Raw genomic sequence first — 24,571 nt, 5'->3', positions numbered from 1 at the left:
CACACACACACACACACACACAGTAATCCTACTCCCATTTTTTTCCAGCATTTGTCCTAGTGAGTGGGTTGCAACTCAGTGGATTACATTATTATGCTTGAAGACCCCCCTCTCCACCCTGTTTAGGAATATCTGAAGACATAGCCAAAGTCTGTTTTCTTTTATGCTACCCTCAAGGCAAGCTCGCTCATTCTTGGAGGGTCCACCCCCCCAACCCCACCGCCAGTCATGAGCTACAGTTGAAGGGACGCGGGGTGCTTATGTAGAACACTGTAGTCATTGTACTGAGAGGAGCCAGGGGTCTCTGCTGATTGATGGAACACGGGCTCCCATCTCCCACACCTCGCTATGTTATCAGAGGAATGTCCTTGCCCCGGCAACTCCGTGGGCCGTAGATACTTAACAGCCACACTGACACTTTTTCAAAAGGCCCTAGCGCATACACATGCTGTAATCTCACCTTGTAACTGTTGAGTGGTATCTCCTGTCTTCTGCCTATCTTCCCTAGTTGTGTGTGTGTGTGTGTCCTCTGCTTGTAAAAAAATCCAGAGAGTGTAAAGGGCTCAGAGAAACATGGAGATGAGCTAACAAACCTTTTTCTTGTGTAAACTGAGAGCTGTTAGCCTCCTCTTTCTCTCTTTCTTTTCCACTCCCTCTGTTTCCCTGTTTGTCAGCCTCCCCAGCAAGAGGAAACTCTAATTTAAGCCACATTTTTCCCTGAGCGTTAGGAGTGCAGGCCAGAGAGGAAGCGAGAAGTTAGAAGGAAGTTGAATCATTGTCCAGGGTCTGTCTGTTTGACTTTCTGGCAGTCTCTGTCCCTCACTCCCTCTTTCCAACTCCCGCTTCTTTTCTCCAAACCACTGTTCAAAGCAAAAGTCATAATCATAATTAAGAGATTGGTGGGAGAGTCGTCAACATCACTTAGGCCTTAAGATGTTTTTCTCTCGTAAAGCTGTCCACTCATCGTTGTTTTCCTGTGTCTTTTGCCATAAAGAATTGCTTAACAGGAAGTGAGCAGTGGTTTGGGCTTGTTGAAGACTTAGCAAGCGCTGGGAATATGTTGGTAGTGAACAGTGGAAATGTCTACAGCACAGCTCCCCTTGTCTATCAAACGTAGTGGTTCGACTAAACGATGAGTTGATCGACAGAAAATTAATCTGGAGCTTTTTTTAATAATTCAAACATTTTAGTTATTTTTTTAAGCCAAAATGCCAAAACATTTGCCAATTCCAGCTTCTCAAATGTAAGGAGATGGGGAAGTATTTCTTTGTTGTGTATATAATGATAATCTGATAATAGCAAAAAATCTCCATCACGAGTTCCCAGTGCCCATGATCACATCTTAATATGTCTTGCTTTGTCTAAGCAACAGTCCAAAACAGAGATATTCAGTGTACTATCATAAATGAATACAATTTTTGCTTAAAAGATACTTTAAATCGATTTATAATTACATATAGTTGCAGATTAATGTTCAACTAATTGTTTCTGCTCTAATGGTCTAATTTGCTGTTTTGAATGGTTTGGGTGGTTGTCTGAGAGTAATCTCTGTTAAGAGCTGAATTGGTTTGCAATCGGCCTATAAGACTTAACGCTATCTAACACGCTCACCTCACATTGAGAAGACTGGGTGCTGGTTCCTTCATGTGGATATTAATAATAATATTTTAAGGTACTTAACTGCAGTGCTGTCCAAATTAGCATGTGTTAATTTTAGCAATATGTAACCTAAGTAATCCTTTTAAGTCCATGTCATGTCTATAGCTTGCTATGGAACGCCATACTTTTTTGTTATTGAATGAAATGTAGTACCGAGTATCAAAATGTCTTTTGTCTGGTCAGTTTTTTTTGATAGGTTAGTTTCTGATTTTAAATGAATAGATTTCCCATGTGTGGCTTGTCTTTAGACACGATTTTAAAACTTTGGCTTCTTTTATAAAAAAAAAAACGTTTTAGCAACTTAAGTATCATTTTGTAATTGGTACCAAAACTCAGGTATCATGTTGGCACTCAGCTCGAGTCATTAGAAAGAATTATTTTAAGGGGGTTATACTTATCGCTCAGTTTAGAAAAGGACGTCCATGCCCATTTTTACAGATAGGTAGAAGCTGGAGTTTGTGTGTGAGATACTCATTCCAGTGTTGCAGCAGTGGTACACCTTCATCAATAGCCATGCTTGACTCACACCTAGGAGAATATCCGAAACACAATGAAGAACTCCTGGAATTAATATACAACCACCTTGTTTTTCTATCAGGAAGGGTACTACTTGGCTTAGTACCTGAGAGTAATGCTGCACTGTCCAGAAGCTGTAAAAACTAAATGTAGCTCTGTGCCTCCATCCCTCCCTCTGCTCCATCACAGAGACTGATGGCTGCCTGCTTTTGATGTCTCAGACGGCTGAAGTTGAAAGAGCTTTGCATGTTTACTGTGTAGTTATCAGTCAGCCATGTTAGCTGCTTGATTGAAGCTGTCATCTTAAAAGGAATCCCAAACCATCCCCATTTGAAAAATATGCCAACTCGCTCTTGTGTGTGTTCCTTTTAGATAGTTAGACTCACTCTTTCTGACTGCACACGGTGTCATTATATTTAACGTGTTTCTCATGCTAGACCATATGGCTGAGAGTTGATGTGTTGCATCGCATGTCTGGTGAATGCGAGTGACACATTTTTTAAATTGCCATGGACACATAGGGGATAGACATTAGGCCAGGATGGGGAGTCACCAGTGCTGTACTTATCTGATTACCAGCACATTTTGGTTCTAAAACATATATTTTTTTTGTGAGCAAAAAAAAAAAAAAACTTGTCCCACTGATCTGATTTTCTGTTCCAGTACGGGGATGTTCAGACACTGTCAGACAGCCTGACGCGGGGTGTTGTCGTCCACAGAGGAAGAACCCTGGAATGGAGGGAAGTGGAGGGGTCGAAAGGGCCTTGGCAGACAATGGACAGCCAGCCAGCGTAGGGAGCCCAGAGTTAAAAAACAAAACTAGTTCCTGTCTGTCACTAGTAGCCAAACAAACTCCCCAGCACTTTCTTTTCTTCCTGCTGGTGCACCTCATCTGTTAAAAAGAAATAAAGAAGTTTTTGAAGGGGTTTAAAATATGAGGTCTTTGTCATGACAGTGATTTACTGCCATCTGACGCAACATGATTTCCTTCCTCCGCGTCCTTTACTCAGGAAATGCACAGGAAAAAGCATCTGACGTTGAAACAGAAGAGTTTCCACTGCATAGTAGTTTTTAGTTTCTCTCCTGTCTTGACGACCCTTCCCAGGTAGCTGTATATTGGTGGCATGGTTTGTGGATTTTGGGCACTAAGATGACTTTGCCTCCCTCAGCTAGGGTGGAGCCATCGGGGGTGGGTGTTGTCTTGTTTGTTTGGGGGGTTGTCGTTGTGTGTGTAGGACCCTTTTACGTGATACAGTATTTGGTTTTTTGTTAGTTATTGGCAACCTATTTACTCTTAAATTCATTTATACTCCTCAGATGGCTGTGTTGTGGGAAAGGTGGCAGGTCTGGACAGCACTGTGGCCTTTTTTGCAAGATGGACTGTCCCATAATTAAAGATTCCCAGCTTCAGTCCCAATAATAACCAGTGATGTGTCTGTCACAACAACTATGAGTCCTGTCTGAAGAGCTTGACCTCAATCTGCCCAGTCATTGTAACTGTAACTTTTATACCTTATGCAGTTTCTTGGATAACCTAGAGCACGTACATCCCAATGAAGAAGGAAACCATGTATGCTACATTATAAATATTGCACTCAATTAAGTTACTTCTTTTTTTTATTAATATTAAGATGATTAAAAATTCCTGCTGCTAAGAAAATATTTCAAATGTTCTGTCCCCGGACAATATTCAATTGTTGGATTAGACACCCACTGTTTTTCACCCATTCTTTCTTAGATATACAGTTTTGCATTTTAAGCGTATTACTCCATGTACTTTGCATATACCATAGACCAGATAACTCTTCTCTCTTTTTGTTTGCAGTCAAATGTGTTTCATCCTCTTGTCAATACCAAAATGCCCACTGGACAGAGAAGTCTGCATTTTTAAAGGTCCAACAATTGTCCCCCAACTTCAGCTTTGTTTTACTCACAATCCTGGCTGGCTCTGAGTAGAACCGTGTGTGTGTGTGTGTGTGTGTGTGTGTGTGTGTGTGTGTGTGTGTGTGGGTGTTGTGTCAACTAAATTGTAAAAGTAATCGCAGTTGTTCTTCACTGCCACACAAGGGAATTCTCAGCAATTAACCTACAACAGTAGGACAGATGTGCCCTCAATGACCCCTTCTATTCTCCCAGTATCATCTTCCTTATAGCTGTGCAGACAAATCCCAACTTCCCTTTAATACCTCAGTTTAGATTGTGCATCTAGTCAAATGCGCTGGCGCTGGGCTCTGCTTTTTTAATGCAAATTGTTCGTGTGACTGCAGCAGGAAGCAGCCAATGAAATCCATGACAGGGACACTGATAAGGGCTGTGTTACCTGGCCAGAGAGATAAAATATGAGCTCGCTCAGTTGTCTCCATTGTCAGCTGGAGCTGAAAGATACTTTATTTATGCAGGGTTGACCCTTAACCTTTGTTTGGAGCAAACTAGGTCACTTCCAACTGTGCACAGAACACATCCTGGGTCTTGCACCTGCACAACATGTTTTTTTTTTACCCCTTAACATATTATAGTAGCTGTGGATTCTGTCATTTTTGTATCTTTGAAACTAAGAGGATAAGCCGTTGGGGTGTGTGTGTGGATGTAAACTTCAAACTCAGTTTTGCACCGTGTTTGTGTGGTGTGTGTGTGTGTGTGTGTGTGTGTGTGTGTGTGTGTGTGTTGTGTTGTGTGTGTGTGTGTGTGTGTGTGTGTGTGTGTGTGTGGTGTGGTGTGTGTGTGTGTGTTGGTGTTAGATTGATAAAAAAAATGTATGTTTTGTTCTTGCAGTTCTCCCTCTTCAGTTATTAAGACTGCACAGAGGCATAACTAGACCAAGCCTTCGCGTACAGACATCAGCTCTTAACACCCCGTCTGGAGTCTGTAGTTATCTACAGTGGTGTGACTAATAACAGGGTCTACCTGGAAGCAATTTGGCGTTGGACTCTCAGCACTACCATGAAATTTGTCTGCACTCCTTGAGTCACGGACACTTTTCAGTACCAATGTATCTGTGGTAAAGCAGATTCAGTGTGGCGTTGTGACAGATTAGTCACGTTCCTTGCTCAGAAAACACACACACACACACAATCCTCCTAGCACTGTCCTGGAGACTACACCCTGCCTTCCTGTATAATTTCACCCATCTGACTTTTGATTATGCAAGCAATAGCTCAGCAAACCAGAAAATCTGAAATAGAGTCACGACTTTGGTTTGCTCATGTTGTCTCGCATCAATGTCTGTCTCAACTTTGCTCTGGTTTACATCATCAGTTAGGCCACAGATCTGTAATAATGACCGTAACAATATAATAGCTTTGCAAGAACTAGCAAAATGGTGGACTGTTGCTTTCCACAAATAATGTATAGACCAACCAAGCTGCTTAGAGCTACTTTCTGGTATCTTGGAAAGTTGGATGAAGGTATAATCTCGCCACTGCCTCCACTGCTGGCTACACATTTGTTTCATACTGCTGTTAGCATGCCAGGCTGCCAAGTGGAAATTCTTGTCCAGTAAGACGATGGCCACAGGCCTGCCAAAGCTCAGTCTCCGGGCTCTATAACCCAGAAAAAGGCTGAAGGGCTTGGTAATCCCCCTTCTGTTAGCCTCAGGGCTGTTTAGATATGCCAAGAGGTTGACTGCATGTAAAATAAAATTCAGCCTGTGGTCATTTCTTGTGTGACCGGCTGACATTTAGTCTGCAAACTGAAAGGAAAAGCTCATTCTCTGCTAGCCGTAGTTGATAAGGTTTTAATTAATATGCTCTTCTAATCATCCCAGCTCTATGCTGAAGTCAAATGGTCAGCTCAGTGGGATGCTTGCAGCGTGATGGGGTTTGGGAGGGATGGTGAAGTGGATCAAGAGAACTAGAAGCTAGAGCATTTGCTGAAGTGGGACAGTGTTTGGTATCCAGCTGCTGTGCAGGCAAGGCCACAGGTGTCGGGGGCAGCTGAGGGGATTAGCACAATGTGATTAGCAACAATGTGACTGAGCCTTTTATGCCCACAGAGTCTAAATGAAGTTTATAGTTCATTTTGATGTTAGGTAGCAGTACTTTGATAACCGTGTCTACATTTTTTAGTTTCCCCTGGATTTATAGGCCCATGCCAAAACAGGTTTTCATCCCACTCGGATTTCTTTTTTTCTCGACCACACCAGCATTGCTTTTTTGTTTCCTCAGCACCTAGGCCTAATCCCCAAGAATGTATCTGAATTTAGAGTGTAGGCGGTTAGGCCACTGTAAATGTGGAAAAGGAATGATTTTAACTCTTCTTACTGACCCTCCCTGTATATCAGCACAACCCCTAATGCTCATTATGGCTGCCTGGTATTCGTCTGGGATTTTTACTCCTCCTTTACATTTTTAGAGGTGTTTTTTTAATGGTGCGTTTGTGGTTTTTGTTTTTTCTGTTGAGACTTGTTCCACATCAGTAAAAGGGTGTGAAAAATGTGAATTCCAGGGACTTGCCTTTTAAGTAAAATAGTGACTTTTAAGTTTTAATTCACACCAAATGATCTAATTACGTTTCTGACCTAATTCACTGGACTTAATTTTAGTGTAGATGAGGATGATGGTTTCTCTGTAAACTCTTACACCTTTTCTTAATTATTTTCTCTAGGAATTGGGAAGGTGAAGGGCAGAAAGGGGGGAATGAGAGACACGGCCTCCAATGCAGACGCAGACATGTATACAGACGGCGAGCGGCTGTACGACCTCAACCTTCCCGCTCTTGTCAAGTTCAGCTACACAGCTGAGCGCGAGGACGAGCTATCTCTGGTGAAAGGCACGCGGGTGGTGGTGATGGAGAAGTGCAGTGACGGCTGGTGGCGCGGCAGCTACAACGGGCGCTCTGGCTGGTTTCCGTCCAACTACGTGACGGAGGACATGGATGGGACGGCAGGGGGAGGCGGAATGGGTGGGCTCGGAGACCCGGCCGGCTCGCTAACGGAGAAGCTGGCAGCCGTGGTGAACAGCACCACAAACGGGAATAGAGTGCTTCACACGGTGCAGGCGCTCTACCCTTTCAGCTCAGGCAATGACGAGGAGCTGAACTTTGAGAAGGGCGAGGTGATGGAGGTGGTGGAGAAACCCGAGAACGACCCGGAGTGGTGGAAGTGTCGCAAAGCAGACGGACAGCTGGGCTTGGTGCCTAAAAACTACGTCACTGTGCTGGACTCCAGCTCCCATAAACCCGGAGCAGGGCCTGCTGGGCCGCCCACACCTGACTGTGACTACATCTCGCCCTCAGGCACCGGGCGCTTCGCCGGAAAGGAGTGGTACTACGGGAAGGTGACGCGCCACCAGGCGGAGGTGGCCCTCAACCAGAGAGGCATAGAAGGGGACTTCCTCATCCGAGACAGCGAGTCATCGGTCAGTAGCGTACACCTGCTTACCAAACCACCATTGATGTGTTGTACGTGGTTTACAGCATTAGGCCCCTAGGCCCCTGTACACTGTACAATTTAAGCTGTCTGAAAGTTGTCCGAAATGTTTTCAAATCTTTAGTTGTCGGTCCAAAAGTCCAAAAGTCGGGGTCCTAGATTGCACTGTGAGACACACCCACATAGGGCTGAATTGGAGCTTCGGCGACTGTCTGAAATGTGGGACCGAATTGTATGACTGCTGCTGAGAATGCTACAATATTGTCGCACAGTCTGAAGGCGCCTTAACTCAGGAGGTAGAAATGTTAAAAGTACCGGTTGAACATTTATATATTATAACCTAGTCTTTCCTTTTCTTTTCACAGCCAAATGACTTCTCCATCTCTCTGAAGGCGCAGAGCAAGAACAAGCATTTCAAAGTGCAGCTGAAGGAAAGCCTTTACTGCATTGGACAGCGCAAGTTCAACTCCATGGAAGAGCTTGTTGAACACTACAAAAAGGCCCCCATCTTTACCAGTGAGCAGGGAGACAAACTGTACCTGATCAAGGCCCTGGCTGCCTCCTGATCCCTCTCTCTGTTGCACACATGCCCTTCCACACAGGCACAGACACCTATACATTACCTGCATTCATATATATATATATATATATATATATACATACAGATACTTACGCCAGAACACACACTAACATTTAAAACTCCAAGCCTGAGGACTAACACATCATCAGGACTTCAATGCCAGATTTGTGAGCATTCCAAGAGGAGGTATGGAAAAAGCATGGGAGAGACATGGAGGAATGGAAGGGGGAGACACAAAGACAATGGACTCCTGAGAATTGACTACAGACCTCTTGGTCGCCTATTTTAAATTATCCAGATGTGTTAGGTCATAGGCAATGCCATTTATTTCCACCTTGATATCTATTAGAGTTGCATTTAGTTTCTTTTTTTTTGTTTTAGTTGATAATATATAATCTTTTTAACATTTTTTTTAAAATGTGATTTTAACTGTATCCAATACACAACCACCACCTGTATGAGGCATTTTTTTTTTAGATGTTAGCAAACTAGCCTACAGACCTCTACATTTCAACTCATTTTTTTGTGTTGTCTTTCTTAATTCGTTCTTTATGATTGTGGACACACTAATCCACAACGTCTGCTAACTGCTAATCATGAATAAAAATAAGTGACCAAAATATATTTATTGATACAGTTCTGTTAGGCTCATGGTGGTAGAGATTGGAATATCACACTGGCACACATCTGTTTTTGGGAGGATTAGGAGGATTCCTCTTCCTGTTTGTCAAACTAGTTCAACTTTCCTATTGTACAACCAAACTGCTTGTCTCACATATTGCTGTATCCGTATCATGTGAATGTTACAAAGCCGAGGCATCACAAGCAGCGCGGGGCTGACTTTGCATGTGTGCATGCAAACGGAGAAGTGTCCTCAAACCTTCACTGTTCACTCTCTTTCCTAAAAGAGAGATCAACAGTCCATGTGAGTGTTTGGGAGTTTATCTACAAGTCTAGAGGTCATGTGAAGAGTCAGAAAGTACTTTAACCTCATAGTCTGGAGGATTCCTTAGACTTCCTCCCCCCCTCCCCAGTTTTTTGCAGTTGAACAGGAAGAAGGGCAGCGGGGTGGGTGTATGTTGACAGCAGTGCAGCTTACACTTTCTCTCTCACTCACACACACACACACACACACACCCCATCTCTGTGGCGGTGGGAGGAGAACTGGAGGAGCAGTCTAGAGGATGATGTCACTGTACCTGAAATAGTGATCACTAGAGGGAAAGAAATGCTTGATGTTTTACCTGATATTTCGGCATTTCTTTCCATAGCCAATATGTCTTAAGAAGTTTCCTAGTTTGGAGAATTCAGCTTTTTTTTTCTCTTCCAAATATATGATCGTCAAGTTAGAATACAGTTCATCTAAATGTGTTTCGCAGGACACATGGTTTATATTTACAGTGAATGGGTGTTTGTTGAGTGAAAATGGACCAAGTAGTGTTTGAATGTTGAGGAGGCAGCTAGCACCAGCGCCGTCAATCAGGGCAGCGTTGGCAGGGAGATGACGATGAAGATCACTGTGCTTGTGATAAGTTCTCCAGCTGTAACCGGTTGGACCCGAGCGCATAGGGAGAGAGGGGGGGGGATTTCATAGAGAAGGAATGGAAAAATGGGATCCTAAAAAACAAAAGCAGTGAAGTAGGATCTAGGGAGGAGACTTGGAGAATGTGTTCCACTGAATAGAGTATCTGGATTATCGCTCCCAGTAACATACAGCTGGGGAAATGAACGCAGGCCAATGCTAATGGATCATAGTAAAGGAATTAGGATAGGAGGGCCTTTAAGGTCTAATTAATCAAAGTATGAAAAAGTCAGTCATGCCACAAAGAACACAAAACATGGGTGTGAACCTTTTTTTTTTTTTTTTATTTTTTTTTTTAAACTTCTTTAATCCATTGGCCAGATGATTGACAGAGCTATTCATATAAGAGCTGTGAGTGTGTTTTTTTTGGAGCTGTAAAAAAATAATTATAAACAGTGAAACAGTAACCTTTCAGTTTGATTAATGATGGGTTAAAAATGGCAAGTTCTAATTACGCACCTGCAGTACCAGTCATCAGTAAATTTAAGTGAGATTATATCTTATTAAACAGTGCAAAAACAACATTCCTCTTGTTTAATACCAAACATGGTTAAGATCACGATGTAAATCACAGGATTGTTTATCAGTGTGGCTTTGAGTGATTTTTGTTCATTTTGGGTCCCGAATCTATAAATGTATTCCCTTCATTTTCATTTATCCCTTCTTGGTTTCTGAGTTATCAGTGACCAGCTAAGTATTTGGGGGACAGGAATCATTTCCTTCACCCAATCCCTGGCTGTTGTATTGGTGTCATGTCTTCTGACACTTTATGTGAGACAGTATTTGCTTACAGTAATAACCAACTGTCAACACCCTTTTTTTTGTGTGGCAATTTCCTCCCTTGACTTCCAGTTCTAAAGAATCTGCAATATTACGCAGCTAACGTGACAAACGCAACGCTATGTGCCCCAGTTTGAAGGATTTAGGAGATTTTAATGTGCCTTCCGCTTCCTGTCCAACCAAGGTTTAGTCCCCCCCCCCCCCCCCCACACACACACACACTTGTCACGGCTGTGTGTGCTATTTGTTGCATGTGTGTCAGTCTGATTAGTGAGCGATGTTTTGGGGGTGTCATCCTTAAGGGTATTTCCTCATTTATCTGTTGGCTGAAAATGTTGCCTAACTTTGTTTTCCTCACGCATAAAATGCCCATTAGGTGATATTGTGTGTAGTCTCAAGTGACCTTACCTTTGCTGATTTCATCACGTATAACTTCTTAAGTGAACATTGAATGCCTATTTATGTACAGAATAAAATATGTGATGTTCATTCAGAAACATAACGCCCAGGTGTGATGTAATCATGACCTGAATCTCATGTATGAGCACCTCAAGTTAACGGCATCACATATCGTTGGTTGTGAAGAAACTGTCACAGTTTCCCAGGAAATAGTTGTTTTTTTTATGTCTGTATGCATTTCATATAAGACTAGTTTAAGACATTCACTTTTGCAGTTTAGCCACTTAAATATGTATAAAAAAAAAAATCCTCAATACTTAAGTGTTTAACTTGATTTTACACCAATGGAGGCCGCATGAGCAGAGCCTTGTAGCTGTACAGAAATGGTTTTAAATCTGCTTAAAAACACAGTGAATTCAGTTGTGACAGATATTATCAAGAGATCTCTTATCAAACTATTTTTCATGATCCATAACTACAGTGCAGCCGGACCACTCTTTGTTTCTCGACTGCTGAAGCAAGCCTGAGATAATCTTGAATCTCCAGATTGATTTCTTGATAATATTCAGAACAAATGTCCCGTGTTTCAACGTTGGTGCTTTTGTGCTGCTTCTCGGTGTTCTTTGTCTCACAAAGCTTTTTTTTTTCTGTATGAGAGAGAGAGAGAGAGAGAGAGAGTGAAGAAAACGGATCCATGCTGTGGAATGATAAAAGGCAGTGCTGTGAAATTTAATGTCATGCTCTTAATACTGTTTTTATGGAGGGGAGATCGTCTTCAGGTGTAATAATTTAGAAGAGTTTATTAGAGTGTTCAAAAGACGTAATAAACAGCATAAAATGATGTGATAATGATGTCTTGTTTTTAACCGCCACAATGTTTGATTGAATGAATTGTTAAATGTTGCTATTTCTACTTTTATTTTGTCTTAAAGCAGGCCTAGTGTTTGTCTACCAGTCCAAACCATTTGTCAACTAGGTTGATTCATTTCTTCTCTGTGCTTAAGTTTAGCTATAATGTGATTTATAATGCATCTTATATTGGGACATTATCATTATCTGATAGACAGCAGATGATTCATGCATGAGGATAGCAGTGTTAGTTTTGTATGATACATGTACGCCACTTGGTGGCCATTTGTTTCATTACACTTGCTGACACCACGCAGGCCAATCAGAAAAGAGGCCTTCAACAAAACACCATCCCATTTTGGTCACTTTATTTAAAATCACTCTTGAAAAATGATACTGTGATTGTAATGTTTTCAAACTAAAAGGCTCTTTTCATTCGCATCGTTCTCTGTTTAAATCCTTTAAGAAGGTGGGGGGCTTTTTGTTCAAACACGGCCATTAATTACATAAATCAACCTCGCTGTCGAAGTAGCACGCAGGAACTCATGGCGCATGTGAAACAAAGTGGGCTTGTGTGGACGTTACGTAACTTTGGGTTGAGTCGAGCCAAATCTCACCACAGCCTTACAGTAGCTAACCTCGGTTTGTTCCGGCGTCGGCCACAACAGAACAGCAGGAGCCTTCTCTGGAGCTCGACCAGCTTTGGCCCTCATGCCAGTGTGGCCCCAGAAGATTCCCATGAGGCAAAACATTACATAAGTGTCATGGGAAAAGCTATAAGGGGACTAGGGCTGGGTACCAAATGTAATACTTTTGAGTCACCAACCGAATTCTCTTTTTAAGAATTCAGTATCGAAAAATGCATCGTCATTCAAAAATCCAATTTCAATACCTTAGGGGTGAATCTGATCAGCGTCAGTGAGCCATGAGCACGCTTCTACCAAGATCAAATCATGTTTGGGATTGGCTGTCTAACGTCACGTGTCGTAGACGCAGGCAGGAAAAACTCTACGTTATGCACAGAGACGAGGCTCACGTAGTAGGAGCTGAAAAATACAAAGATTTGTGCCATGATGTGAAATGTGATTTATTTTTGTTTCAACAAATTTGTTTTGGTACTTTGTAAAAATATTGTTAAGGAACTGGTATCAAAGTCACAGGTATCTGAAATATTTTAATGATACCCAGCCCTAAAGAGGACTAACAGATAATACCACAACAAGCAATAACCATGCAGTATCTATATCTACGAGTATGTCATAGCATCAGTGATATCCAACACAGTTGTTGCAGCTTATAATGCAAGACTTCTGTAGGGATAACGTTATGGTTCTTGTAAGACATGCAATAAGAAAAGTGCAATAATTAACTTAGTTTTTTTTTTTTTAAACATTACGTTTTAAGGCTTGATCAGTGAATGATTTAAAGTGCTGAGGAAAGATATACGTAGCAGAGAGCGCTCTTCAGAGTAAGTCTGTCGATTTGTGTAGTTGAATAATATGCTGCTATATAAAACGGAGGGAGCCCGGACAGGAACAGTCCCTCTTTTTAGAAGTAGAAGAAGTCGGATATGGCAGCAGGCAGATGGGTCATCAGCTGAAGTCTGATCCACCAGTGTGGCTCCATGGGGTTGTATCGTGTGTAGGGACGCTTGGATATGATGGCATCAGTGATGTCATCCAGAACAGGGGACACATCCCTCTGTCCGCTGTTGCAGTAAGAGCGCATCAGAGCCATGTGTTGCTCAAAGTGGGCTTTCCCATAATCCTCCTTCACATGCGAGGGTGCCTCACTCCACAGCTTATTGGCCGTGCTGGCCACAATGTCTCGGGTCAGGATTCCGGTGGCCACGATGAAGTTCCCCGGCTCGATTATGGACACTTTAACTCCCCAGGTCTTCATCTCATAGCGAAGGCAATCAGAAAACGCTTCCACGCCATATTTCGATACACAGTAAGGTGACCGCAGGGAATTTCCCATCCTCGCATACATGCTGGCCAGGTTCACAACACGGCCTGCAGAGATAAAGGTAACAGAGATGTCATCAGGCTTTTATACTCTATCTGGTAACATTTCTCTTTAAAACAAATGCTGAATTAGAGGAATAGTATGCAATGACAACTGAATGCAGCACCACTAGTAATAAAGATGTGATAGGAAATGAAGGTCCTTTGGTGCAGCTTTAAACTCGAAGCCTGTTGAGCTTTCAGATTGAAGGTGTCTTAAGACATTAGGACATTCTTAACAAGAACACGGTCTGGAGCTGTGCTCTACATCACTACATCACTGTTTCTTGATGAGTCACTCAGTATCGACTTATTAAAAGCAGCGCACCACACTGCTGTTCTATTGACAGCCGATACACCTTGTCAAAGACAACTGCCCTGACATTTGCATATTCTAAAACGTAAACAATTTAAGTTTTCTATTTCTTTTAAAACGGTAACACTTTACTTAAAGGTATCTACATAAGAGTGATATGACAGTCATGACCCATGCACCCTAACCCTAAGCCTAACCAAAACTTGTCATGACAAAACCAAATGACGCCAAAAGAAATGTTATGGCCTTAATGTTTGACTTGTATATAATGTTTATGACACGTTTGTGACAGTGTCATGTCACTCTTATGTAGATACATTCAAGTACGAGTACATTATCTATCATCTTGTTATTGCACCTAAGCGGTGGAATCAAGTACCATTCACAGTCCACACCACTGCTTTTCTATTTTCTTTTAAATGTCAACCAAAACACTTTTTTCAACTAGCTTTAAGATGGATGTAATTAACCCATAGCAGGATTATATTGTTGTAATTATTTTTATTTAACATTTCATGCTGTTTTCCTTCTAGATTTGTTTTACTGTCTATTGGGTTTTTCATTTCAGCAGTTGGTAACTATGTTAAGAAAAGTGCTATACAAGTTATTAATATTAAAGATTTATTTTCACAGTATGGAGAAACACTTTGAATGTGTCTTTCAATGTCAAGCTTGTTTGCATTGTTAGCATTCATCACAGAAATCATTGGACACAAATTACTGGCTGGCTGCAGTGTTTTCTTTCGAAGACGAAATTCTGTACATTCACAAAGAACCGTCCCTTTTTGGACATGACTGATCGCTATGTTCATGTGTTACAAAGTGACGATGTGTCCGCCCCTGACCTTTGGCCCTGCGGATCAACGGCAGAACAGCTTTGGTGACCCTGATGGTGCCCCACAGGTTCACCTCTGACACCTGCTTGTAGGTTTCCATGGAGGTGAACTCTACTTCTCCGAATGTGGACACACCAGCGTTGTTCACCACAGCCCACAGACCTGGATCATGACCCGTGACAGATTGCCATAGAGGGAAGAAAGTAGTCTGTGAATGAATAGACACACTAATCTTTTCAATCTAATTTAGTAAATACTTGTGAATTATTTACAGTACCACTTTCTGAGTCCTTCAGGTTGTCTTTGATATATTCTACAGCCTGGTCCACCTGCTCCTCACTGCAGACATCCAGCTGGACTACCTTCATGCGATCTGAATGAAATTCTTCTAGTTCCTTTGCACCCTCTCCACCTTTATCCTGCAAGGATGATATGTCTCGTCTGTTTCACCAAATCATGACATGAAGACAAAACGCATCCGTTGAATCCAAAAGCTTTGGAAAATACACTCAAAACAATTGTAGTTACTAAATGCATTATTCAATCTCAGAGAATCCTCTTTTGTCTTACACTTACACAGCGTAAATAAAGGTTGTAGAGTTGCATTGGTGCTCTTTTGAACAGTTTGACTAGACGAGTAGTTACTGTATGTATTGCCCATACCTTGAAAAGACATCCAGCAAAGACTGTGAAGCCAAGCTTGTGCAGATGTTTGGCAAGTGCATGACCAAATCCACTGTCACAACCTGTAACAAACACTGCTTTCCCCTTCACCTGCAGAGAGGGGAAACAAATTGTGAGGCTTTAGTTATTTCCCCCCAAGACACATAATGTCATAGAGATTTAAAAAACAAAAAAAAAGAAAACTATAAAAGCTAGCGTGCATTAATACATAATGTGTATAAAGTAATAACATAAAAAAAACAGTCAGTTAGTTATGTACAAAACAGAACAAGTTCATTATTTACAGCAATTTCTAGCTGATCTACTTTACTAAGATATTTTTTAATGACATACTATACTATGACTTTTTATGTATTTTTTGACATACATTTCAAAATACTATAGTATTACTTTTTAGGACTTTTTTCGACAGACTAATATTACTTTTTTGACGTAGGCCTACTATATCATGACTTTTATGACACACTATACTATGACTTTATCGACAGACTACACTATGACTTTTTTGACATACTAACTAATGACTATGGCGGTTTTATAAAGTTTTTTATGGAAATACTACACTATGACTTTTTGTGACTTTTTGACATACTGTACTATGACTTTTTTGATATACTATGACTTTTATTACTTTTTTTGATGTACTATACTATGACTTTTAATGACTTTTTTTGATGTACTATACTATGACTTTTTATGAATTTTTTCAATGTACCATACTATGATTTTTTATGAATTTTTTTTGATGTACTATTCTATGACTTTTTTCGATGTACTATACCATGACTTTTTTTTACTTTTTTCGACATACAATACTATGACTTTTATCGACAGACTACACTATGACTTTTTTGACATACTAACTAATGACTATGCCGGTTTTATAAAGTGTTTTATGGACATACTAAACTATGACTTTTTGTGACTTTTTTCAACATACTAAACTATGACTTTTTTTAATATACTATGACTTTTTATGACTTTTTTCGATGTACTATACTATTACTTTTTATGACTTTTTTCAATGTACTAATTATGACTTTTTATGATTTTTTCGATGTACTATACTATAAGTTTTTTTATGACTTTTATCGATGTACTATATGTGACTTTTATGACTTTTTTGATGTACTATACTATGACATTTTTTGACTTTTTAGACAAACAATACTATGAATTTTATCAACATACTATAATATTTTTTATGAACTTTTTCAATGTACTATACATATGACTTTTGGCTTTTATCTATGACCTATACTATGACTTTTAACTTTTTTTAGACATCACATACTACAACTTTTTCTATGTACTATACTATGGAATTTTTATAACTTTTTCGATGAACTATACTATAACCTTTTTCCAACTTCTTCAACATACTGTACTTTTACTTTTTAGACTTACTATGATTTTTTTGACATACTGACCTTTTTTAACATCTGTTGCTGTCTTTTGTAACATTACTTTTTTGACTTTTTTAGACATACAATACTATGACTTTTAGCGACATACTGTACTATGACTTTTTATGACTTTTTCGAGTACTACTTTGACTTTTAGACTTTTTTCGATGTACTATACTATGACTTTTTATGACTTTTTCGATGTACTATACTTTGACTTTTTATGACTTTTTTCGATGTACAATACTATGACTTTTTATGACTTTTTCGATGTACTATCCTATGACTTTTTATGATTTTTTCCAACTTTTTTCAACATACTAAACTATGACTTTTTATGACTTTTTTTGAGATACTATAATATGACTTTTTTTGATGTACTATGACTTTTTATGACTTTTTTCGATGTACTATACTATTACTTTTTATGACTTTTTTGATGTACTATACTATGACTTTTTAGACATACTGACTATGATTTTTATGACTTTTGATGTATATACTTTGACATTTTATGACTTTTTGACATATACTTGAACTTTTATGACTTTTTGACATACTATACTATGACTTTTTTTGACTTTTTTTGACTTTTTTGATGTACTATACTTTGACTTTTTATGACTTTTCAATGTACTTACTATGACTTTTAGACTTTTATCGACTACATATTATGATTTTTTTATGACTTTTTCCGATGACCTATAGCATAACTTTTTTGACTTTTTTTAGACATACAATACTATGACTTTTATCGACATACTATACTATGACTTTTTATGACTTTTTCAATGTACTATACCATGACTTTTTATGATTTTTTTTCCAACTTTTTTCAACATACTAAACTATGACTTTTTATGACTTTTTTGAGATACTATACTATGACTTTTTTTAATATACTATGACTTTTTATGACTTTTTTCGATGTACTATATTATGACTTTTTATGATTTTTTCGACACACTAAAGGCCTACTATGACTTTTTTCCAACTTTTTCCGACATACTATATAATGACTTTTCTTCGACTTTTTTAGACATACAATACTATGACTTTTTTTGTGACTTTTTTCAACATACTATATACAATGACTTTTTTCGGCTTTTTTCTACATACAATTTTATGAATTTATTTTGACTTTTTTAACATACTGTACTGTATTTTTTTGTAACATTTTTCGACAAACCATGGTATAATTTTTTTTTCAACATACTATACTATGACTTTTTTTCAACATAAAATGCTATGACTTATCGACTTATTCCGACATATTTTTCTGACAGGTGTATTCTATGACTTTTTTCAACTTTTTTTCAACATAGGCCTACTATACTATGGCTTTTTTTCAACTTTTTTTGGACACAATATACTATGGCATTTTTGATACAATGACTTGTAATAAAATGAAAATATTCCACAATGTAATATCAACGAAATTATAAGGATTGTCGATTACATTTCAATGACTAGCCTATATGACTTTTATGACTTTTTTTTGACATTCTATATTATGCCTTTTTATGGCATTTGTCATGGCATACTATTACATATTTTAAGAAATTGTCATGATAGCATACTATATTATGAAAATGAATTCGACATTTCTCATGGCATATAATATGGAGCTATATTTGACATTTACTTTGGCTTTCAGCGTTGTTAAGGCGTTCGTTCATTTTTCACGTCGTTCATGTCCGTTCATGTCACTGATGCTGTGACATTGCATCATAGGATCATATTTGGATATTAATTTAATTTTCATGTTGGAAATATAACAGCCCATACTGTAACAATAACGTTACCTCCACAAATCCTCTAGGAATTCGAGGCGTCGCCACGTACAACACAAAAAGTAAATACAGCACAACTATGCACTCGGTTACGCTCGTCTCCGGTAATCCCAACATCCCCATCGCTACGTTCAGCAGAGCAGGTAGTCCAAAACCCAACACAACCGTCAGAAACACTGAAAAAGACACCAGAAGCGACACTCGGAACACGGAGAGCGGGGCCATCTTGACAGAATGGTGTGTTTACTTTCCTGGCGAAGCGATCTGCATCACCCGCCGCGGGGTCACGGCACGCCCCCTGAATGAGATCACCGTGAATCCCCGGGGCTGCGTGTTTTCAATTAACAGACATTTCGGTAAAATAAGTAACCGGTAACGTTAGAAAACTTGTAGGCGTTCGGTTGCCGTTTACAAACGTGTTAAGACTTGTGTCGTGTCAGTTAACTCCCCCGTTATTCATTTTTATTTTAGTTAAAGCTTGTGGCAGTTAAGTTGTATGTGAATAACTTCTGTTAATAGACTTCATCATTTCTTACATCCACAAGCTTCAGCGTCCCGGTGTGGACACCGGTCTGTCCGTCAATGGGACTCAAGCAAAACCGGAAGTAGGCTACGCCGGAGTGAAAGTTCTTACCTTTATAACACGTTCCTCCGTTTACCCTCTGGTAAGACTAATGTATGGTCTAGCTCATTCTAGCTTCTTATTAGAAAGAAAAAAAAATGTGTCTAATTGCTTAATAAGTTACTCATGTACCATTCCCCCCCCCCCTCTCTTTACCACAGATTTAGCTACCTCACTTAAGGTACAGTATGCACAATTTTACGGTCTGCAGCTCATGTAGAGAGAGCAGCTTGTGTGTCAGGACTGGTTTGGTATGCACAAATTAAATATGCCTCTGAAATCATTGAACCTATTCGTACACACCTTTTACAATCACTGGGACACACTTAGGACAAGTAAGGTAATAGTATAACTATAGAAATGATTTGGATAGGAAAATTCACTCCAGTGGTTTCAGTTACACCTCAATGTTAAGAAAAAGACACCTGAGCAAATCCCATACTTTGTTTTTAATATTTCCAGAGGAAAGATTGGGGTACAGTCAACATCCTTAAAAGAAAACCCAGTGTCTTGCAGAAAAACTGCAAGTCAGGAACAGACCGGATGATGACAATAGAGTGTACGAGACACTCAGGATGTAGTGTGTGGCAAAATGACCCCACTATGGTCTTAAGATGTGCTGTGAACAGGTTTTAGATCTATTTTAAAACATAAGCAGTTTCAAAATAAATTGAGAAAAGCATTTTATAATGCTCAGACTGCTAGATGACTCATGTTAAAAAAACAAAAAACAAACGAATGTTCATGTAACTGACTGCTAATCTTAGACAAAGATGATACAAAAGACCCGGTTCTACCCTTGATGCTATCCTTTTCAAAAACAAAATTTCATTGACATGAAAAAAAAAAGTAATACTGCAAAATATATATTGCAAGCACCTTCTAAAAGTGAATTTGTCCTAGAATAAATCTTTCCTTATTCTCTTCAGTGTAACAAAGCAGATATCTGTGGCATGGTAAACTGAATGACATGCCATAGACAACGAATACAGTATTTATTTTTTTCAATTCCCATTGAAACTGTGCCATCTTTGGAGTATGGAGGGTGTAATGCTGGTGGATGGAGAGACTCAAACTCATTTCTAGTAGAGAAACATCGGTGCCGTTTTGATATCCTGCTTTATTGCATCTTTATTTGAGAAAAGTATCAAGCTTTCTCTTGATATTGTCAAAAGAGTCCATTCCCATGTAGTCTGCCTGGCCTTGCTCCCACTTCTCCTTCCGTTCTTCTGAGGACATCTGGGGTTGGAGTGCTTGTGCGTGTGACGAGAGGCTCCCATCCTGAAAGAAAAAAATTACACAATTGTTAAACAGCAGGGAAACTGAAAATTAAAAATAATCGACAAGCCACCACATAGTTTCAAAAATAATGGCAACACAGGAGGAAAAAAAAAAAAAAAAAAAAAAAAAAAAATATATTATATATATTATCTATAATTATATATATATATATTATTATAAAGATATATATAATTATGGCAGCCGTTTAGGAAATAAATTAATATATGAGTTATCATCGGAAGATATTGAATGGACGTATGAATATATGGAATGAAGTCTGAATATATGGAATGGAAGTCTGAATTAGGAATGAAGTCTGAATCTATGGAATGAAGTCTGAATATATGGATGAAAGTCTGAAGTTGAATATATGGTGAAAGTCTGAAGATATGGAATGAAAGTTGATATATGGAATGAGTCTGAATATATGGAATGAAGTCTGAATATTATGGAAGAAAGTCTGAATATATGGAATGAAGTCTGAATATATGAGAAAGTCTGAATATATGGAATGAAAGTTGTTGAATATATGATAATGAATGAAAGTCTGAATATGAATGATCTGAATATATGGAATGAAAGCTGACGTCATTACGGCGCTGGCGCCATTGTGTTGTGGCTGATTAATCAGGATGTAACAAATGTGGACGCATGAGTGAATCGGCTAGGAATCTAGTGTCAGCTATTTTGAGAATGAAGAGATTATTAACACTTGGCAAATGCATGTACGGGCCAAAATACTGGTAACCGTATCCAGTGCCCACACACCATTAGCTTCCAGTTGAAGTGTTACTTCTGCAGACATCTCAGGATTGCTTATAAGCACTAAGAATGCGCAATAATGGAATATGTCTCAAGGTGACGCTATCTAATTTCCAAACTGTTGTGTCGTTTGGAGTATGACCAGTTGTTGCAAAAAAAACCTGCAGTTCAACAAAGTATTGGACTATTTCAGCCGATGCCATTTTGTAAATCCAGTGAATTCAGAAAGGTATCCTTTGGTGACATTTCTGTCAATGTATTCCAACTTTCATTCTATATATTCAGATGGATAAACTTCATTATCTATATATTTATCCTAAACGGCATGCCATATATTATAATAGATATATTATACTATAGATTCTATATATCTATATATATATATATATATATATATATATATATATATATATATATATAAATAAAAAATGTAAGTTTTCCCACCATACCTGTGCACTCTCATAAGTGACCAGGTCCCTGTACTGGAACTTTATGAGATAAATAGGAAGACAAAGAGGTACATTATCCATAACTAAAATTTCAAAAGAGTCAATAGTGAAAATGAAGGTGACAAAATAAAAACAGCAAATCAAGATTGCATGAATGTGATACAACCCATTTCAAAACATACAGTAATGTCCTGCATTAAAATGCAGGAACCAGTCTTTTATTTTTTATATTACTAGAGCTGGAGAAGGAAACCTTGGTTGGTTCGTTGATGGTCAAAGTTGTAAGCTGTAAAAAGTTGGTTATGTCACATTTTTGGAAATCTTAAGGAAGCTCAATCAGCTGTAAGTTTTAACTGTATATCCTTGATCATGACTCTACAGCTCTTAAAGAATTCTTTCCATTTTCTTGCAACGTACCCTGACTGCAATGCCATAAAGTGATACTGTAAAACAAAAACAACAAAAATTCACCTCCACACATCCGGAGTGGAAAGGCTGGTCTCCATACATGTCCTGCAGCATGGGCACCACAGCGCTGGAGTACAGGGTCCACCACTCGAGGAGGAAGGTGGGATGTGTGGAGGCCTCATGCACATCTCCTGCAATCTGTTTGGATTTGGGGTCAAATGTGTAACTCCATGGCTTGGTCTTCCCTAGGAAGTGGACCACCTTTGCATTGCCACCATATCTGAAATGAGTAATAAAGTAAAGAAGAATTACATTTAATTTATAGTATCAATTCATAAGAGTTATTGAGACACTTTACAGATCAGAGTAAGTCTAGACCACACTAATTTACAAGGACCCAACAGTTCTAGTAGTTAGAATGCAGACATCTAAACATACTTATTTTAGATGCTTTACAATAGATACATTACATTTAGGGGATTATCTCACCACTACACATCATTTTCTTTAACAGTTTTTTTTTTAAATCATAACTTCTGCTAAATGGTGTCCACTTTGGCTAGAACTATGGTGTTACTATGAGCTGTGTAACATTAAACTACTGTATAGAGAAGAGGCAAAGTCTACAACTTGACAGTAATGCCCATTATAAGATATTTAAAATGTGTAATAGTAACATAAGTCACCATAAGCTAGTGGTCATAACAGACCAACATAGGCTGTAGCAGTAAAACTGCAGAGTTTGATGTCAGCAAGCAGAAGTATACAGGCCACAACTTTTTAATTTAAAACAATTTATATGACCATTTTATATTAAATAGTGTCTATTACAAACCTTGCCAACCCCCAGAGACATGGGCTTCTTAGTATTTGAAAACTGCACATGTACACAAGTTTGGCCGAGGGGCAGTTTGATATGTTGCCAGACCTCTTAAGTATTGCTATTGCTAACAAGTACGTACATGTTTATCACCCCTAGTATCCTGATTTGGTTGCCAGGAAATGCCAAACTAAGAGCTTGTTGACAAGCTTTGTGTCTATGAAGGAGAAAGGTTGCGACGCAGAGAGGCAGTGAGGATGGGTGGGGGAGCTCAAGATACACTGTACAATGACCAGTCTTGGAGGCAAACATAAAAAGGTCTTTAAATAAACCAGTCTATTTTAGGACTTAGCCTCAGCTGTTGGGAGCTCAGGGTGGTTATCTAACCCAGCACTGAGGCCTGCTGGGTGATGCTCCAGCAGAGCCGCTGGAATCCAACTGCTGAGCTCGCTCGTAACCCGACGTCGTCACAATGTGACTACACGTTCACGTGATCGAGTGTCTGCTTACACAGTGGCTTGGTATACAATTATGCAAGCTTTTAGTCACATTGACAAACTCAGTGCTGGAGAAGACTACAACGATCTTGTGGAAGTACATACACTAGCAGCTCTAACTGTGGAAACACCTCTTACTACATTGTGAATGTTTCAGAAACATCACCTTGGTAGACACTTACTGCTTGAATGCTGGAAGGTAGGTGTAGATGGCTATGCTGCTGAGGTTGTAGATGAAGGGGAGGTGTTTTGATATGTCAGCTGTAGCCCAGTTCCCGAAGAAGCCATTCAACACACCTTGGTCTCCTCCTGCAACAGAGAGGGGAAGAAAATCAACACAACAGCATATTAACATACGGTACCTTCCAGTGATATGTACCAATCTGAAAACAAATGTACAATCACTAAACCTCCACGAAAGGTTTTACAGTGATTGTATCAGCTTTACATTGATTTCTATACAAAACCTGGATGTACATATGCTATTACGGTTTCCTAGCTCTGATTTTATACTTCAGTTATGCAAGACAGTACAATAGTGCATCAAAAATAGCCCAGTTGCTTTAATTACTTAAAAAAAAATTTTCAAACATTTTTCCTAACATCTTTTTGCAGGGATGAAAAACTTCATGTTACTTCAGGTCAAAAGTGTAAGAGCGCTTTGTCTAATTTGTGCATTAGTAGCGTGAGAAACTTATGTGGGCATAACAGCCAAATTAGCTTATAAAATGCTTTGGCAGGTTTAGGGTATGCCTGGATAGCTTTTTTGAAAAGGAGGAAAAGCTGAGTGAGAGTTTAGTCAAATGATCTGCATACCTGTGACAGCCAGATTAGCATTTTCACTTAACACTAGTCAGTCTGTATTAGAGGTCCTTCCTTTACAGATTACAATAGTCATTTTAAATAAAATTTGACTTGCTAGGAGGCGTGAGGAGATCTGAATTAAGTTTTCTAAAAAAAT

The 24,571-nt window shown here is 39.1% G+C and overlaps 3 protein-coding genes and 1 long non-coding RNA gene across 7 annotated transcripts in view; 2 read left to right on the top strand and 2 right to left on the bottom strand.

Annotated features, from left to right (window-relative positions):
• nck1b (NCK adaptor protein 1b) overlaps window positions 1-8,740 on the top strand; it is a 27,023-nt gene extending 18,283 nt beyond the window's left edge. For all 3 annotated transcript variants that reach the window (XM_032503547.1, XM_032503549.1, XM_032503550.1), the window contains 2 exons: window positions 6,778-7,529; window positions 7,906-8,740. In XM_032503547.1, the coding sequence (XP_032359438.1) occupies window positions 6,778-7,529; window positions 7,906-8,106 (953 nt within the window). In that variant the 3' untranslated portion in view covers window positions 8,107-8,740. The remainder of the gene's footprint in view (window positions 1-6,777; window positions 7,530-7,905) is intronic.
• A 608-nt stretch (window positions 8,741-9,348) lies between these two features.
• The window catches only part of LOC116672017 (uncharacterized), a 16,019-nt gene continuing 796 nt past the window's right edge, over window positions 9,349-24,571 (top strand). The window contains exons 1-2 of the long non-coding RNA XR_004327443.1: window positions 9,349-11,804; window positions 15,530-15,534. This is a non-coding gene — a long non-coding RNA (uncharacterized LOC116672017). The remainder of the gene's footprint in view (window positions 11,805-15,529; window positions 15,535-24,571) is intronic.
• bdh1 (3-hydroxybutyrate dehydrogenase, type 1) lies at window positions 12,804-19,043 on the bottom strand. Its single transcript, XM_032503551.1, has 5 exons — window positions 18,784-19,043; window positions 15,552-15,662; window positions 15,166-15,307; window positions 14,898-15,050; window positions 12,804-13,745 (listed from the first exon to the last, which is right to left on the bottom strand). The coding sequence occupies exons 1-5, from the start codon at window positions 18,994-18,996 to the stop codon at window positions 13,279-13,281; spliced, it is 1,086 nt and encodes a 361-aa protein (XP_032359442.1). The 5' UTR covers window positions 18,997-19,043; the 3' UTR covers window positions 12,804-13,278.
• Window positions 20,482-24,571, bottom strand: part of gyg1b (glycogenin 1b) — a 10,761-nt gene continuing 6,671 nt past the window's right edge. The window contains exons 5-8 of one of the 2 annotated variants that reach the window (XM_032503552.1): window positions 23,793-23,919; window positions 22,357-22,573; window positions 21,886-21,924; window positions 20,482-20,674 (exon numbers count right to left, since the gene is read on the bottom strand). In XM_032503552.1, coding sequence (XP_032359443.1) covers window positions 20,525-20,674; window positions 21,886-21,924; window positions 22,357-22,573; window positions 23,793-23,919 — 533 coding nt within the window. In that variant the 3' untranslated portion in view covers window positions 20,482-20,524. The remainder of the gene's footprint in view (window positions 20,675-21,885; window positions 21,925-22,356; window positions 22,574-23,792; window positions 23,920-24,571) is intronic. The other variant, XM_032503553.1, reaches the window with a different exon arrangement.

This window comes from Etheostoma spectabile, chromosome 22 (assembly GCF_008692095.1).
Source record: "Etheostoma spectabile isolate EspeVRDwgs_2016 chromosome 22, UIUC_Espe_1.0, whole genome shotgun sequence".
Classification (NCBI taxonomy): Eukaryota; Metazoa; Chordata; class Actinopteri; order Perciformes; family Percidae; genus Etheostoma; species Etheostoma spectabile.
This window is presented reverse-complemented; position numbering and strand designations above follow the sequence as displayed.

Bases quoted from the DNA above. Each gene is read 5' to 3' on its own strand.
- bdh1 (XM_032503551.1), bottom strand. From the start codon at position 18,996: ATGGCCCCGCTCTCCGTGTTCCGAGTGTCGCTTCTGGTGTCTTTTTCA. The intron at 15,663-18,783 runs GTAACGTTATTG...CCCTCTCTGCAG, and splicing joins TTCCTAGAGGATTTGTGGAG to GTGAAGGGGAAAGCAGTGTT. The intron at 15,051-15,165 runs GTACTGTAAATA...GTCATGATCCAG, and splicing joins CCTGAAGGACTCAGAAAGTG to GTCTGTGGGCTGTGGTGAAC.